Source organism: Solanum verrucosum, unplaced genomic scaffold (assembly GCF_900185275.1).
Source record: "Solanum verrucosum unplaced genomic scaffold, falcon-dt-bn FXZP01000218.1, whole genome shotgun sequence".
Lineage (NCBI taxonomy): Eukaryota > Viridiplantae > Streptophyta > Magnoliopsida > Solanales > Solanaceae > Solanum > Solanum verrucosum.
The window spans coordinates 905,550-922,662 of NW_026020464.1; the positions used below are offsets into that span (position 1 = coordinate 905,550).

The 17,113-nt window shown below is 34.6% G+C and overlaps 4 protein-coding genes across 7 annotated transcripts in view; 2 read left to right on the forward strand and 2 right to left on the reverse strand.

The window, feature by feature from the left end:
- The window catches only part of LOC125808742 (high mobility group B protein 15-like), a 171,704-nt gene that overhangs the window by 28,919 nt on the left and 125,672 nt on the right, over nucleotides 1-17,113 (forward strand). The gene's annotated exons all lie outside the window — the stretch shown is intronic.
- On the reverse strand, nucleotides 23-2,867 carry LOC125808733 (pentatricopeptide repeat-containing protein At1g04840). Of its 2 annotated transcripts, none has more exons than XM_049488391.1 (3): nucleotides 1,683-2,867; nucleotides 752-1,588; nucleotides 23-156 (listed from the first exon to the last, which is right to left on the reverse strand). In XM_049488391.1, the coding sequence occupies exons 1-2, from the start codon at nucleotides 2,848-2,850 to the stop codon at nucleotides 756-758; spliced, it is 2,001 nt and encodes a 666-aa protein (XP_049344348.1). In that variant the 5' UTR covers nucleotides 2,851-2,867; the 3' UTR covers nucleotides 23-156; nucleotides 752-755. The 2 variants fall into 2 exon arrangements, with proteins under 2 accessions (XP_049344348.1, XP_049344346.1); XM_049488389.1 differs by having other exon boundaries at nucleotides 23-163.
- On the reverse strand, nucleotides 3,679-8,043 carry LOC125808771 (uncharacterized). The gene is made up of 6 exons (XM_049488433.1): nucleotides 7,870-8,043; nucleotides 5,055-5,192; nucleotides 4,616-4,690; nucleotides 4,454-4,525; nucleotides 4,257-4,376; nucleotides 3,679-3,998 (listed from the first exon to the last, which is right to left on the reverse strand). The coding sequence occupies exons 1-6, from the start codon at nucleotides 8,041-8,043 to the stop codon at nucleotides 3,837-3,839; spliced, it is 741 nt and encodes a 246-aa protein (XP_049344390.1). The 3' UTR covers nucleotides 3,679-3,836.
- LOC125808762 (uncharacterized) lies at nucleotides 10,208-16,682 on the forward strand. Of its 3 annotated transcripts, none has more exons than XM_049488422.1 (6): nucleotides 10,208-10,794; nucleotides 11,537-11,743; nucleotides 13,271-13,451; nucleotides 14,453-14,595; nucleotides 15,145-15,372; nucleotides 16,491-16,682. In XM_049488422.1, the coding sequence occupies exons 1-6, from the start codon at nucleotides 10,612-10,614 to the stop codon at nucleotides 16,611-16,613; spliced, it is 1,065 nt and encodes a 354-aa protein (XP_049344379.1). In that variant the 5' UTR covers nucleotides 10,208-10,611; the 3' UTR covers nucleotides 16,614-16,682. The 3 variants fall into 3 exon arrangements, with proteins under 3 accessions (XP_049344379.1, XP_049344381.1, XP_049344380.1); XM_049488424.1 differs by having other exon boundaries at nucleotides 10,264-10,794; nucleotides 11,503-11,743; XM_049488423.1 differs by having other exon boundaries at nucleotides 10,264-10,794; nucleotides 11,515-11,743.

Below are 17,113 nucleotides of genomic sequence, written 5' to 3' on the forward strand. Positions count from 1 at the left end.
TAGACATAAAATTACCTGATGTAACATCGTGTCTTAGCACATGGGGAGCTGAGGGGACTACACGATAGACACTCCATATGTAATCCATCTGTTTTAAGATCCTATCTTTGATAAGTGTTGGCACTGAACACGAGATATGTATGGGATGCTCGACTCCTGTTATCTAGAAGATGGTGACTTTGTAAGATTTAGAGAAAATGAAGAGTCCATAGTGAATAGAGAGAACAGGGAATCTTGAAGACTAAGTGAAGTTATAAAAAACTAACAAAACCTTCAAATACATGCCAACAAACCAGTAAGAAAATCCAGGATCTGCATATACATCCAGATAAAGCATTTAGAACTGTAATTGGAGAAGAATATTTACGCTTGCCTTTTAACTACACTCATTTTCACTAGGTTTATCCACTTCCAGCAGATATTATTATGTTAGTACTGACAAATTATGAGTAGTACTAGTGGCAAGTCTTTCCAAACTCAAAATCTCTGTGTAGACGAGGACATAACAGGACACATGGTAAAAACATCCAGCACTTAAATAGAAAAAGATAAAGACAAAGAGAAGTTTTCTTTTCGAGATGCCAACAATATTTATCAAAAAAGGTTTGAGAAAAGCAGTAAACCGAAATAAATTGGCAATAGTCATAAACAACGGCTTCCAGAAATTGCTAGAAGTCTAGTATGACATATATGAACAGTTACAAGCTGAACTAGCAAATTTGACAGACATTGTAAGACGGGCAACACTTACTAGTTCACCAGTAATCTTTACAGGAGCAAACTCCATCTTTGAAATGGTGGAATCTCTTTATATCTCTTAACACAATCACCCTTTGACTCATCCTGCTGACATACTTCATTAGAGAATGGCAGTCCCCACACACTCTAAGGTTCTTCACAATCATAATGATCACACCAGGACCAGTACTAATGAGCCCAAAAGCAAGTGCTAACTTTTCACTATGACTTCCCAATGCTCCTTCCTTCTCTTCCTCATCAATGTTATGAAGCACCCACTCAGTTTCAGGCATGTAACCTTGTTGTTTAGCTCCGGTAATGATTTCCTCCAATTTCAAGTATATCTCCTGTTTACGTGTATGAGCACTATCACCAGCAACAAATGTATGCAATTGACCATCCACCTCCATTGAACTCCATCCAGGATCCTTCTCAACATTTTTGCTCTTCATTGAACTTCTAACTCTTTCTACATCATCCCATCTCCCTGCTCCTGCATAAACATTAGACAGAAACACATAGCCCCCAGCATGCTTTGGCTCAAGCTGTAGGAGCTTCTCGGATGCAACTTTTGCCATTTCAATGTTCTTGTGAGCTCTGCAAGCAGAAAAAAGTGCACCCCAAATAACATAATCTGGCTCCAAGGGCATACTTGCAATAAATTTCAAGGCCTCATCAAATCGGCCAGCCCTGCCAAGTAGATCTACTACTGCAGCATAATGTTTCATAGTGGGCTCAATTGAGCACTCACGCTGCATGCTATCAAAGATTTGAAGGCCCTGATCCACCCGTCCAGCATGAGAGCATCCGGTTAAAACAGCAAGGACAGAAACTCCATCAGGTTTGATTCCTGCAACCATTAGAAAAAAAAATATTGTACTCTGTCAAACAATTTCCTATAGAATCCAAGTAACTCCATGGACAAAAGAGTCTATCAAAAGTACCAGTCAATCTCATCTGTTCAAAACACCTAAGAGCTTTATCTACATGTCCATGGATTGCCCAACCCCATATCATAATACTCCACGTACGGATATCCTTCTCCTTCAATCCACTAAAAACCAGGCTTGCAGACTCAATATACCCACATTTCGCATACATATCAAGCAAAGCATTACCAACTGCTGCATTCAAATGGAGCCCATTGTTCATAATATTATCATGAATCTTTTTCCCTGCCTCTAGTGCCCCAGTTTTCGCACAAGCAGAAAGAGCAGCTACAACAGTTAAACCATTCGGCTTCACGCCTTCTTCCACCATCTTAAAAAACAAATCCAGAGCCTTTTGGTGCAATCCATTTAGCATTAACCCATGAATCATACAAGTCCAAGAAACAACATTCTTTTCATTCGTCATCTCATCAAAAAGCTCCATTGCTTTATCCACCTCCCCATTCCTCAACAATCCACTAATCAAAGTATTCCAAGAACCCACATTCCTCTCAGGCATTTCCTCAAACAACGCCAATGCCTTACTCATCCGTCCAATCTTACAACACCCATTAATCACAACATTCCACAAAATAACACTCTCAACTTTATTTCTCTCAGGACTTTCATCAAACAGTTGCAATGCAAAATCCACCAACTCAACTTTCACATACAACTCAACCAAACAAACCCTCACAAACGTATCATACTCCAAACCCACCTTCAAAACCCCACAATGAACACCCCCACCAACTCCCTTTTCACCTAATGCCGTCACTGATTTCAACACAAACGGATACGTAAGCTTATCAGGTCTAACACCCATTTTAACCATTTTCCTAAAATACAAAATGGACTTCTCAAATAAAGAATTCTCCTTTAACCCTCTAATCAAAACATTGAACAAGAACACATTTTTATCAAGAAAACAATTAAAAATTGACAAACCATAGTTAATGGATTTGTGTAAAGAAGCTGAAGATATCAACTGAGTAACAATTCTACTATTGGATGATAAGTTTTTTCGAATGATTTGGGCATGGATTTGTTGAAGCTGAAGAGAGTTTTTGGAACTATGGATTAGAGATATGAAATGGGGTTCATTGAAATTCTCAAAATGGGGTATAGGATTGATGATTTTGAGAGATTTTTTTGGAAATTTGAGCTTGTTAATCACTTTCATTGTTGAACAAATCAAGATTGTTTAGGTTTGTAACAAAGAAAAAGTTGAAAAGATTCACCAATGAAGAAAGAAACACATAAAATATTTGGTTGTCACCTTCTCGAGAGTTTTTAAAGTTAAATTAGATGAGATTGATTTGATATTTTGAAACTTAAATTCAGAAAAGTATTATAAATTGGGATTTTCTTGTATCAATATGATGAAGATATATACCTTAAATGTTAGTTAAAGCTTATATTGTTTGACAGTCAAAAAGAACAAATATTTTGAAATGAAGTAAACGTGTATGTTTCTATGCATGTATGCCTGTATCAGGGGGCGGATCTAGAAACTTGATTGCTCAGATCTTGTATGTACGTTAGGAGATACTAGTTGATTAAACGATTTTTTATAATATCAATGAACATGACTCATAAAGATTTGTTGATTAGAAACACGTGTTCAATAAGAACGACTCATAAAGATTTGTTGAGTAGAAACATATGTTCAATAACCATGACTCGTAAAGATCTGTTGATTAGAAACGATACGTGCTCAATAAGCATGACTCGTAAAGATCTGTTGATTAGAAATAATATGTGCTCAATAAGCATGACTAGTAAAGAACCTATAAATCTCATAACATGTTTAAGATTATAACCAAAACTCTCAGATCCTCTAGGACTACATTGTGAATGTTGATTAAGTTAGAAGCAACGAGCTTCTATTTATAGAGCCCTAAACCTTTTCCTACAAGAAAAAGGCTAACCAAATATGAAGACTTCATGTTTTCCTTTTAGGATAAGGAAAATCAATTTACGGTAAGAAACTCAGGACAAATACCCAACAAATACATGTATCAACAATCGAAGTATATCACATCAAGAGTAAAACAAGATTATATGTTGATTACAAAACATCAAACACAAAATAATTGTTTTCCATAAGAGCATATGTTTTCCAACTTCTTGATTTGCTAAACAACAACACCACATTTAACTTCTATATTATGGATTTCCAATGGCATTGTTGAGCACATTTGCAGCTGAATAAAGCACATCCATGTTCACATCTTCTCTCGGCATGTACAAGTGTTCACCCCCTCTAGTTCTTTCGAATCCACAGAGCTCAAGGAACTCGATACCTCCTCGTAGGTGGCCAACCCTCTCCTGTTATCAAAATGTCAAAACAGAATTAACGAGCACGTTTTGAAATGTATATCAAACTCTTATCTATAGAATATGTTCGACTTGAAGCATTGGATGGTAAAAACTTTCCCTACACATGTGTGAAAACATCCTGAACCAAGTAACCTCGAATTACATACAAATTTGAGTAACTGAATTTAAAGGTTAGAAAGAAACGCAACATAGAATTGAATAAACAACAAAAACAAGGGACAATCGTTTTGTAATTCACATTCTCACCTGGAATACAGCATTGTTGATTCTAATTTTGCGGTATTTCTCCTCATCAGGATACATAGCAATATTCCTAACAAACATACGCAGTGAGTCGAGAGCTTTCATGACTTTGGCCGCGTCATCCTAGTGGACATTGACAAAGACTCAGAATGAAAGGACAATTCTTCTTTATTCTGGAACAAAAACAACTCAAATATTACCATGTGATTCTGCTGGATAGTCCGCAAGCACTCAGCCATCTGCTCGGCCCTTGCAGCTAGAGGCAATGAACTCTACAAAATTAATTTAAAAAGCAACGTGAGTACGGACAAGCATGTCCAAATTGGAGCAAAACCATATCGACAGATTTCAACAGAAATTACCTGTCCTTCCTCTAAAACAGGTCTGGAAGGCAAACCAAGCTGCTGTCTTCTTCTTGCTGCCAGTGAAGTATCAGCCTGTGAAGTAAAATGTTTTTGTTATAACTTCAGAAAAGACAACCGAGAATTATCAGATGGAACTCGATTGCTTTGGATGAGGTGCAATGTGATCGTTAACATATTGGCCAAGTTGATCATAAAAAGCAAGAATGTTCATCAATATGCATTGATCCGAATCAAGAAAAAATCGGATAGCGGAGCCACATTAGACCTTACATCTTAGTAGATGTACGAAATCTACACATTTTCCAGAACCAGATACTATAATATACTAACTTGAGGTTGTTGCAAGAAACCATACACATCAAAATCTTGGATCTGCCTATGTTGACATGTGTTCTTAGCAAAATCAAAATTTTTAGGACACGTTAGGATTTCTAACCTCGTTCAAATGATCAATAGCTACTCTCAGTATCTGACGAAGGTTATCTCTTTTTCTTCTTTCTTCCTCTTCCGCCACCTCTGCTGTCCTGTCATAAAACTCAGTATGCCCAGACCTTTTCGAATGCATAGCACTCTCCTTCACATAATCAAAATCCAAAAGTTCCCATAAGCCACATGTAAACGCTATACCAACAATTGAACATAATGCCATAATTTAACTATTGGAACTCCCATCAAAACTAAGGGTTAGTTCGATAAGCAGACAAACTATGTATAAATATTACAATACATGGATTATACTGCACCTTAAACGCTGGATTACTATCCAAGGATCATGACAAAATATTATAGATAACATCAATAGTCATTACAGATAAAACCATAATCAAAGTGTAAAAGAAATCATTGGTAACAATCGAACTTGACAAGCAACTACAAGAGTAATACTATGACGTATAGTACGGCTAATAGTATAAAAGAATAAGCGAGAAAACGCTCAACTATCTAACTAACCTCCTACCCTAATTTATGTCCTCGAACAAAGAAGAAGGGAACCAAACACCCCATTACTAATGTAGAATTCAATACCAAAAATAATCTTGTAAACTACATTCCCTAAGCAATATCAACAGTTCAATAGCTTAGCTCCCATTAAATTACAATCTAATAGAGGTCAATTACGAATATAATCCCAAATTTGACCTATCAAGGCAAGTAGTTCCAGCAATAACAACGCTACATCAACACAAAATCACAATGAAATCTGTACAAAATACACCTCTGTTTTTTTTGTTTGTTAATAATCGTGATGTCCGAGCCAGTTTGCATACACCTCGATGTCACCTCCCAGCATCTATAGTTACACACACAACGATTAATTCCACAAAATACCTATCACCTCCTACTAACACCAACATGTAAGCGCACCTCGACTAATTCTATGGGATACTTGTCACCTCCCACTAGCAACAGTTATGTACACCGCACACCACGACTAACCTAATTCCACATGATACCTATCACCTCCCACCACCAGCACACCACGACTAACTCCACGAGATACCTAATTCCATAGGATACCTATCACCTCCTACCACCAGCACAACACAAGGCTACCTATCACCTCTCACCACCAAAAAGATGTATGCACACCTCAACTAATTCCAGAGGACACTTGTCACCTCCTACAACTAAGCAACACCGCACACCACGACTAACTTAATTCCACGAGATACCTAATTCCACATGATACCTATCACCTCCCACCACCAGCACACCACTACTAACTCCACGAGATACCTAATTCGACAAGATACCTATCACCTCCCACCACCAGCACACCACAACTAATTCCACCCGATACCTAATTCGACAGGATACCTATCACCTCCCACCACCAGCACACCACAACTAATTCCACAAGCAACCTATCACCTCTCACCACCACCAACATGTATGCACACCTCAACTAATTCCACGGGACACCTGTCGCCTCCTCCCACAACTAAGCAACATATATGTGCACCACAACTAATTTCACAAAATCACCTCATAATAACAAAATTTCTCCATGATGATTATAACTTACTGTTTTACAAACACAATGTTTGCCGCAAACTTTGCAAACTTGGTACACAAATGCTTCATTGGACTCACGGAAATTAGTATGCCAATTCTCTTTCGCATGCTGTTCAGCTTTTTCTGCCGATTTCAGTAGAGTTCCGCAATCGCCACACTGCAATAATACCCCTTCCAACATAGTGCCGTTCACCTATTTTTATTTTTATTTTTATTTTCTCTTCGATTCGATTCATGTATTTATAGTTGAAGTTTGTTTTTGTTATCACAGTTGGAGTTGAATTAGCTTCAATCGTATTTTAACCATATTTTAGAATTTTAATATACTTTTATAAAAAATATAAAATTACAATTAAATAGGATTAAATTTAATTTGATTTTCAAATAAAGTAAAAAAATAATTATCAAGGCTATATATGAGAGTGTCGAGTCAAATTTAGAGTAGTTTTACACCATATTGTTGACTAATTTAGCTTGACAATTACTTTATTTTGATTAATCTATTGATTTTTTAAATTATAAATAATTACTTTTACTCTATATAAATTAATCTTCAACTATGTTTTATAATATATTTTAAAAAATGTTACCTTGTAGAGAATAATAATTCATCATTTATTGAAAGTTAAAACGTTTTCAATGATTTATATGTGAAATTAATTTGAGTCTACTGATATTAAAATAAGTCAAATATCAAAATAAACATATATAATTACAGATGTGATGTTTTTATCCAAAACATCAAAGTTTTTCATCTAGACATCTGTAAACGGTCAATCACAATTTATTTTATATTATTTTTGCTTTTACTGACGTTTTAGGACATTTTCTAAAATTGGTACAATATTATCTATTGACATAGAAAAAGGCCAAGTAATATACTTGATTGAATGTTGAATAACTAGAGGATTACTAATCAATTTTGATTAATACAATTATTTTTTTTTAGTGATGCATCATGTTCAAGAAAATATAATGAAATCAATATAAATACTCCTTTTGTTTTATTTTTTGGGTTGAAAATGTTGGTGTATAGATCAATTTATGTGCATCTTGACTAAATTGACGAGATACCTATCACCTTTCACCAGCAACAAATACCAGTTAATTTTATTCACCAAAATTAGGACAAATGAAAAAAAATTATCTGTAAATATACTTTAACCAATGTAGTTTATAGACTCGAAACAACAATTTTCTCAATTACAACTTAGTAGATGATTTTATAAACTTACGGTATGGCAACGAGAATTTTGACCACAAGTGGAGCAAACAAGAAAACGAATGGCTTCTTTGGACTCGTAGAAGTTGGTGTGGTGAAAATTCTGCGCATGTTGTTGGGCATCTACCACGGATTCAAGCAGAGTTCCGCAATCGCCACACTGCAATAACACTTCAATCGCCGCCATAACTTTTACAGTTTTTACTTCTTTAGTGAGTTTATTTTAAAATTTTGTATGAAGTATTTTGTATTTATAGGTAGGTTTTTCAAGAAGGGCATTTAATCAATTTTTTATTTGTTTATGCGGATAATAAGTTTAGATTATCCAAGTATGTCGGGACTGCCAACTCATTAATTATTGTTGACTTATTTAGCTCAACAATTATTTTATTTTGATTCACCGGTCAACATTTTTACTATACATAATTATTTTTATTCAAAAATAAATTAAGCTTCAAATAGACTCTTATAATATATGCGAAAACGAACTAATCTAAATAGTTTCATTTTATAGTATTAAAAATGACCAATAAATAATAATTTATGCATAATATACCTTTTTATAATTAAAAATGACCAATAAATATATAATTTATGCATTATATACTTTTTTTTGTAATATTAAAATGACCAATAAATATATAATTTATGCATAATATACCTATAATCATGTATAGTTTATGCAAATTGATTAGAAATAAATTCATACATAAATTATTATTTCATATTGATTAGAAATTTTTGGTTGACATGGAAAGCTGCACTCAAAGAAATAATATTATTACTTCAAATATACTAAGTGAGGAATTACTAAAATTTTTGATACTCAAGCTAGGTAACTAAAGAAAGTTTCTAAATTTTTATTAGGGAAAATGCATACCCCCAACCTATATTCGAAATCCCAGAGACACACTTATACTATACTAAAGTCTTATTACCCTCTGAACTTATTTTATAAATAATTTTCTACCTCTTTTCGGCCTACGTGGCACTATCAACCAGATGGCTTGAAAAATTGTCAACACGCGTTGAACCCAGAAGATAGTGCCACGTAGACCGAAAAGGGGTAGAAAATTATTTATAAAATAAGTTCGGGAGGGGGGTAATAAGACCTTAATATAATATAAGTGTGTCTCTGAGATTTCGGGAATAGGTTGGAATACTTATGTATTTTGCCTTTTTATTATTACACTAAAAAAGGTATAGTTAATTTTAAGTTATTCACAAAGCATCAATGATAAAAGAAAGTTTTCTCACTTTCCCTTAATTTGATTCAATAATATGGTTCATTTGTTTTTGTTCTTATATGTTAGTAGCTCAAAATAAATTATTTGTTCGTGAAATCAGAATAAAGACAATAAAAGAGAGTCAATTTAAGGTATTATATCAAATGAAAACTAAGAAGTATTGAGTCTTTTGAAAATTGTTTGATTTGATATATTGGAGTGTGAATGAATTTGAGTTAAATTAGGCAGAACAATAAAAATACTATTATATATTTAATTAAATAAATAAATATTCAACATTCAGCTTCTGCCAGGACTTGAGAAGAGGACAGTTTTAGACTTAAATTTAATATTAAGGATATTTCGTAGTTAATCAAAATCAAAATATATTTTTGTCAAATTCTAATTTGATCAAGTATTTCTAAATGTGCAAGATGTTGCAGTAAAATTTTTAAATTTTGGTTCGTAGTCTTTCGATATGGAATAAAAAACAACCTCAGACACTTAAGTGTTACATCAAATACTTGCATTCAGGGTTAAATATTCAGATACTTGTTTTTAGGGCTTTGTAATTCAGAGTATACATCTATATTATGTATAAAGTGTTTTTAGAATTATATGAACTTATGACTTGTAAAGAGAATTGTAACGACCTAAACATTATCACGAGAAACATAAAATTATTCGTCGAAAATATGAAGTTGCGTCAAGTATTTATACAAGTGAAATCATCTAGCCACTTGCATTGTTACCACAACCTAGGGAGCAACCAAGACATTTTTTTGGTAAGACAACAACTCACTGCACTCCCAGATGTATATTTAAAAAAATATAATCATATCATGAATTTAATAAGATTTTTTTTCATACGCACAAAGCACAAGCAAATTCTCTAGTATACCTATAATAATACAATATGTATATAATACCTTCGAGGTTAGATCTCTCATCCAAATAAGTGGAAAGAAGATAAATTTGATCTAAACAAGTTAAAGACATATATTTGAACTATTTTTAATAGGCTTAGAACATTTTCGACGATTAATCATGTAAATATTAAAAAATATATTTTCATAATTTTAGCTGAAAAATAGAAAAAAGAAAAAAAAAGTCAAAAGAAGAGATTTTTCACAAAAAGGAAATTCCCAACCCTTTACCATTTTTCTTATTCAATATTCCAAAGAAAGAGCAAAATCTCATAAACCAAATTTCACATTTGAAGAAAATTGATCAAAGAAAGTGAAAAATCAAACACAAAAATCCCAAAAATTTCTTCAATTCCATAGTTTTTTTCTCCAAAACCCATCTTCCCCTTTTCAAATCTCCTTGATTCTCAAACCCTAATTCATAAATTCTCCTTAAAATTTGCATATTGAGTTTCAAAAATGGGGTTTTTGGAATCTTAATTTTCAAGATTTGGAGGAGGACCATGATGAGAAGTATATGGTGGTGGGAAAAAAACCATGATTTCCTACTACCCTTTTTGAGTTATTGTAAGATTCAATCAAAATCGACTGGTTTAGTTGTGAATGGAATCGAAGAAAGTTGCTTCATCTGGGGAAATTCAGAATAAAAAATACAAAAACTTGAAGATTTTACAGTGGGAAGATTATGAACAGGAATTAGCTCGTTTGTGTAGCCTTACATCTGCTCTTAATGAAGCTAAGCAGAAGAAAGAATTGGTTCAGCAGAAACTACAGTCATTTATACAGGTAAAGTTTTGAGTTTTTTTTTTTTTTAATAGTCTTGGTTAGTAGAATTTTTACTTTTATTTTATGTTTTTTTGTTTGCTTCTGAAGTGCATTGTATCTGTTTCCCTGTAGTAATAGGAGTTTTGTTAACTGGTAGCACCGTTGTTCGCGAGAAAAAATTCCCATTCTTCTAAAAAATTAATAAAAATAGGGGACTTTTCATCAATAAGAGCCAAGACAAGATCATCATAGTCGGATGAATCGATGTCAACTATGAAGATCTGTACGAAAGTTTTGATGTCGCCCGGCTGGGGCACCTGTTGCTGCTGGTGAGAGGTGTCAGGTATGCAGTGGAATTAGTCGAGGTGCATGAAAGCTGGTCCGATAACCAGGGTCATTAAAAAAAGTAGCACTATTGTTACTCGTTATTTACTGTGCTTCAGTTATCCCGTTAGTGGTTCTTCTTCTTTAGTTTTAATAAGTGGTACAACTTGTTTCTCTTTGTCCATGGCCTCAATATTGGGTTGTTAAATTCCTGAAGTGAAATAAAGATTAGAAGAAAAATTGTCATACTTTTAGGGCGTAGTCTCATTTCCGTTCTTTCTAACCATTTTGTGCGAGTAAATTCAGAGAAGTGGAAGTAATAAGGTGCTCTTTTAATGCTTTTGACTTCTATGTTCTCATACTGTCTCTCCTTTCCTTTTAATTTTATGGGCTTTAATGAATTAGCCCGCTTGTTAGCGGGTGACGATATGGTTCTCAGGTAGAAGCAGAGTCACTAAGTCGTTTGAATGAGCTTGATGAGATGAAAGAAAAACTGGATTCTAGAAAATTAGTGATGGGAAACATGTCGATGCATTCTAAAGTTGTTAAAGAGAAAGTCAAGAAGCAAGAGGAGCAACTTAGTAATGACATCAGGTCACTTTTGGTTGCAGGGACTTCTCTTTCTGCAGCTAGCAAGCGCTTGCAGGTATCTTAGCATTGAAAACTGTTTGTTCCCCCCTCTCTATATGCATATATCTACATCACCTTCTATACATGTGTTCCATCCCAAAAGACCGTTTACTAACCCGCTTTGTGTTATTTGCAACCCATAATGAGATTGAAAACTTTAGATGCATGAAAGTGGTATATGGTTAAGTTTAATATAATCTTGACATAGTGAGGCAATTGGCATGAGGAACACCTACCAATTTTGAAAGTGGTATATGGTTAAGTTTAATAAAATCTCGACATAGTGAGGCAATTGGCATGAGGAACACCTACCAATTTATTCTTGTCAGTTGATCAAGCCTGTCTTCTGAGTGGCTTGCATTCTAGATCCTTCAAATTGTTTTGCTCAACTGGTTGTCTATCAAACTCCTACTTGTGCTTCTTAAAGCACTTTTTAGCAGGATATATATATGGAATTTTCTATTGTGTTTGTGAAATGACACTTCTTTTTTTAAAGAAAGGTAACATATATGTTAAAAACAGGGAACTACACCAAAGGTGTATTCCAGTAATAATTACCAGTAGTAGTCAGAACTGCAAACCCTACTACCTATCTAGTCATAAGCATTCTAGAACACAAGAAATGTCCTCAACATCTAAAGGATATTCATGCTTGCACTAAAAATAAAGCAGCACTAAACTGTTCATCCTTAGTTTCTGGAAGTTACAGGATTTATCTTGAAAACACCTCTGGTTCCTCTCCCTCCAAATAGTCCACCATATGCAAGACTGATTACCCTTTCTGTTCCAACAAGCTAAAACTTCATGTATGTTCCTTGGCATGGTCCACCTGATACCCCTTAGATTGATGAGAATCTTCCATAGTTTATCAGCCACTTCACAGTGTAAGAAAAGATGATTTATTGTCTCAGCCTCGAATCCACGAAAAATGCATCTGGATCACAGCTGAAGTCCCCTTTTCATTAGATTATCTTGAGTCAGAGTAGCCTGTTTATCCAATAACCATGTGAAGCAGGCTACCTCAAATGGGATTTTGACTTTCCATATCATCTTCCAAGGCCAGCCCCCAGGTTGTATGTGAACTAAGCAAGCAGAGGTTGTTGGTGAAAAAGGATTATATGTGTAAAAAGAATTATAGTTTCTCTGTAGTTAGTTGGCCTTCATCTTCCAGTTATTAAAAAAAATTTAGTTGACCTTGTCCTCCGGTTTTTAAATAAATTTAGTTGGCCTTGTCCTGCATTCACCTGGATGTTGCTCTATTTGCTGGTATAGAGTTTTCTCAATTATTTTTCTTCTGATGTATTACTCCTGCTTTGAGTACTTCGTGGTGCGATTGGTCATCTGGACCGCTGCTGGTTTCAGCCTGTGCCTATGTTTTACTCCTTTGAGTGGCGCTGTCCAGACTACTGGTTGTATTATGGTTTTTTGCGCATACTTTTATCTTTCTAAGTTCCTTGTTAAGCTAAAAGTTTTACATTGTTCTCTATTTTCCCTCTGGTTTTTGGGATTTCATATAACCAAAAGTCTCATTTTCTCCATGCAGGATGAAAGTAGGTCCCTAGCTGGAGAAAGGGGTTATGGGCAACTCAGAACCTTGCAGAGGGTATTCAGAACGAGACAACAGTATATGGTGTCTCAAGTTCACATGCTTTATCCTGTGAGGGTTGCAATTGGACAGGCACCTGAGCAAGAACTTGAATTTTTCAACAATAGTTCCAACTCAGGTAATGGATCTTATGATGACTTGTTTCGTCAATATTCCCACGCGTGTGCTCTTGCATGAAAATTTTGAAAAAGGTTTGATGATTTCATGGCAGAGTTTAGTTACTTTTTGATACTACATTGTCGCACCTTCACTTGTAAGAAATAGGACTGCAGATGTGATCGAGAAGCACTTCTTGGAGACAAAGGTGTAAGAGCTTGGTCTGCTTCTTTTAGTCTCAAGCTTTAAGATCATTCTGACATGGCCATTACTAGAGTGAATTTGAAGGCCTAACGTATGGATTGCTAGGCAAAGTCCTCTGGTTTCCTCTTCGCCTGGTACCTGGAATAGACTTGGTTTTGTTGCTATATTAGTTGGACCAAGATTCTCCTTGATTCTTGCATTTAATGCATTATGCCAAGGAAAATTGAAGACACACACTAGTGTTCCCACAAGAATCTAGTCATTTCTTCTGAAAATAATCTCCTCATTAGTGCGGATCATTCTTGTTAGCTTTTATTCATTCATTTATTATAAATAGGAATTTGAGTGGAGTTATAGTAGGGGGATTAAAATAACTAATGGAGAAAATTGAGAGAAGAACCTTTTCTGGTGAACGTGTTATGTGTAAATATGAAAAATACCTGTTATAACTGTGGAGTACTGTTAAGATATGTCTATTTATGAATTCAATCCGACAAAGATGTGGGTAGTTCAGTGCATAAATAGGCCTAAAAGAATCCTTGCTTTGTCCAATCGAATGTAGCAGTCAATTTTCTTATGATATCGTCTTTGAAATAAATACCTGAAGTTTTGTTTCATTTGGTTTCTTAGTATGGTTATGTGTGAGGATTCTATAGCTGATGATAACGATTAGCTGATGGTTAGAGTCTGGAAATTGTGTTGCCTTCGATTATTGTGGTAGTAATAGTTTTTGTAGTTTAGATCATGAAATCATCTGTTAAAAATGTGAAGAAACAAAGAGCAGACAAGCCTATCTCAGTTTTCTTTTTGCCTTTTCAGGTGACTCTACTGGGTCAAAACCTTTAGATCATGGATCCTTGACCATTGCAGGTCTACATTTGACTGTGTTCACTAAGATGAGTTTCTTTACTGATAAGAAGGAGGTTCAGAGGTCTGCAACTGCCCTGGGATATGTTGCACATGTGTGTTCGTTCTCTTTGCTTCAGACTCTTCGTTTTAAATTGTATTTTTCCCATTTTGGCTGTTTTTAATCAATGTAATATTTCACTTCTTATTAGATGACTTGTAGAATCTAAGTTCTCCACTTTTGGAGTTCCAAATTTCCACATAACAAAAAAGATTGTGCAAACATGTGAAGACAGATATCCACAGACACCTTAATTAAGTATCTAATTCAGTTTTATTTTTTATCAAGAAGTGTCAAAGTCAGTTTTTGTCTTAAAACAATTGGGAAGTCAAGGTTGACATCCTATCTTGAGAGTTGGCTAATATGCCAGGAACTTATCCTGTGGTAGTTCATCAACATCTGTCTTCTCTCTGTGTGTATTCATTTGCATTGAAGTCATTCTTTTACTTTTTGTGGAATACACCAACAATAATTGTATTGATAAAAAAAGGGAAATTACCAGTGATGCGTTGTTTCCTTTGTGTCATTCTTCTGTTGATCGTTCCCTGTAATTTATCATTAGTCTGCTAGTGTATATTAATCTAGCTTATCTACCTTCATGCAGGTGGTCACACTTATTGCATCTTATTTACAAGTTCCTCTTCGTTATCCCTTGAGGTTTGGAGGATCTCGATCATATATCCGTGATTATGCACCTTCAATAGAGCCTTCATCATCTGATTTAATATCTAGTTCCTCAGTTTCCACAAATTCAAGACCCGTGGAATTTCCTCTATTTTTAGAAGGCCAAGACTCAACAAGAGCGGCATATGCTGTTTTCTTGCTGAATAAGGTCTGCTTCTTTATCTTACCTCGGCATATCCAGCTAGGTCCTTGTAAGAGTGTATGAAAATCCATGCTCCATGTACAATCTATTCAGACAACTCTATGATACAACATGTTCAATGGAATTGGATCTCTGATACCACTTGCATTTTAAAAAATCTAGATATCTGTTTTCAAATATTAATCTTGGTATATTTGAGGAAATTGCCTAGAAGTTAAAGAAGTGAAAGTTTTAAAACAGTCTCTTCCTTCCTTTCCAATTATTACTGTCCAGTTTGATTCGAAGAGGTAGGGAAGCATTTAGGCATAGTATGTTATCCACCGCCAAGGAGACTTTTTTTTGTGATTCCAAGATACAAATGAAGCATTGAGTTGTAGTATGTTATCCACCACAGAGGAGAGACTAAGTTATGTGATCCTTCCAAGTTAACTTTGTTTTCCTGTTATAGCTAGAAATAACAAGTTATGAAGAAACTTAGAAAGACAGGTGGGGGCACTCCTCAGTACATAGGTTTTCATATCATAACCTTTTAATATTTAAAATCCTTTGCAGGATCACTCCTGATTAGCAAAATTTACTCTGTTTATTCCTTCTCTTTTTATCCACTCATCCGCTTGCCCAGGACAAAAAATTCTTATGTTAGTAGATGCTTGAAATTGTCTATGAGATCTTTCAGCTTCTTATACTTGATGCCCTTGTAGGTTATCTTGACTCTTGATACCTCCTTTCTTCTTGATTGCCAAGTTTGCGATAACTTATCCCACCATTTATACCATAGTGATGGGAGGATAACTTATCCCAGGATAGCTAATCCCATGATAATTAATCTTGGGATGACTTGTTCCCAACCAAACGACCCCTTAACAGTCTTGTCCTCTTTAGCCAATGAGAGAGGGCGATAGATCATATGACTATGTAGCCTTAGTTCATAGTTCTTGCCGTATAGTTGATTACCAAGCATTACATGCTACGACTTAAAAAGCTTGATTGTTACCTCCATTTGAGGGTTTCTACTGGCTTTCAATTGACACTTCTCAGTTCTCATCATGTTAATTTTCTTTGGTTTTGGCATTTCCATCGAAGTTAAGTTCGATAATCTAACTTTTTCTTCTTCTTCTGTGCAGGATATTGAACAACTTCTGAATTATATTGGAGGCAGAAGTTTAGGGCCAAGACATGTACTAGCTAATTTGAAAGAGCTTCTTAGGATAATACTTTCTTCAGAGTATATAGACACATCATTATGATATTATGTAAATGTAGATCATTGTTATTTTTATACAGGTGCTAAATTTTCACTTAAAGCACCTTGCCTTCACATACCTTTTTGTCTAATTATTTCATTGAATCCTAAAAGAAAATTTTATGGTTTTGTTTTATTATACAGTTGGTGTCTTCTAGTTTCCAAGTTCCTAATTAATATTGCATTGATCGAATATGATTTTGCCATCATATGAATTGCAAATTTGTGCTCAACACATTGCATGGATGTCAACAAAATATAATTTCGATATTAACGATTTGACAGAAAACCATGACAATATTTCAATAATTATTTTTTGGGAAAGGTAGAATTTCTTATGGTATGTTTCATCTTGGCGGGCAAATGACTAAAATAATTAATCAATCAGTCTTTAAAATAATCTAATTTTTCTTTTACTTAAAAAAAAGAAAGGTTAATCTGTTTCCTTCTAAAACTCTTCTTTAAAAAATAAAATAAAATTATTGTCGAAAATAAATAAAGTGA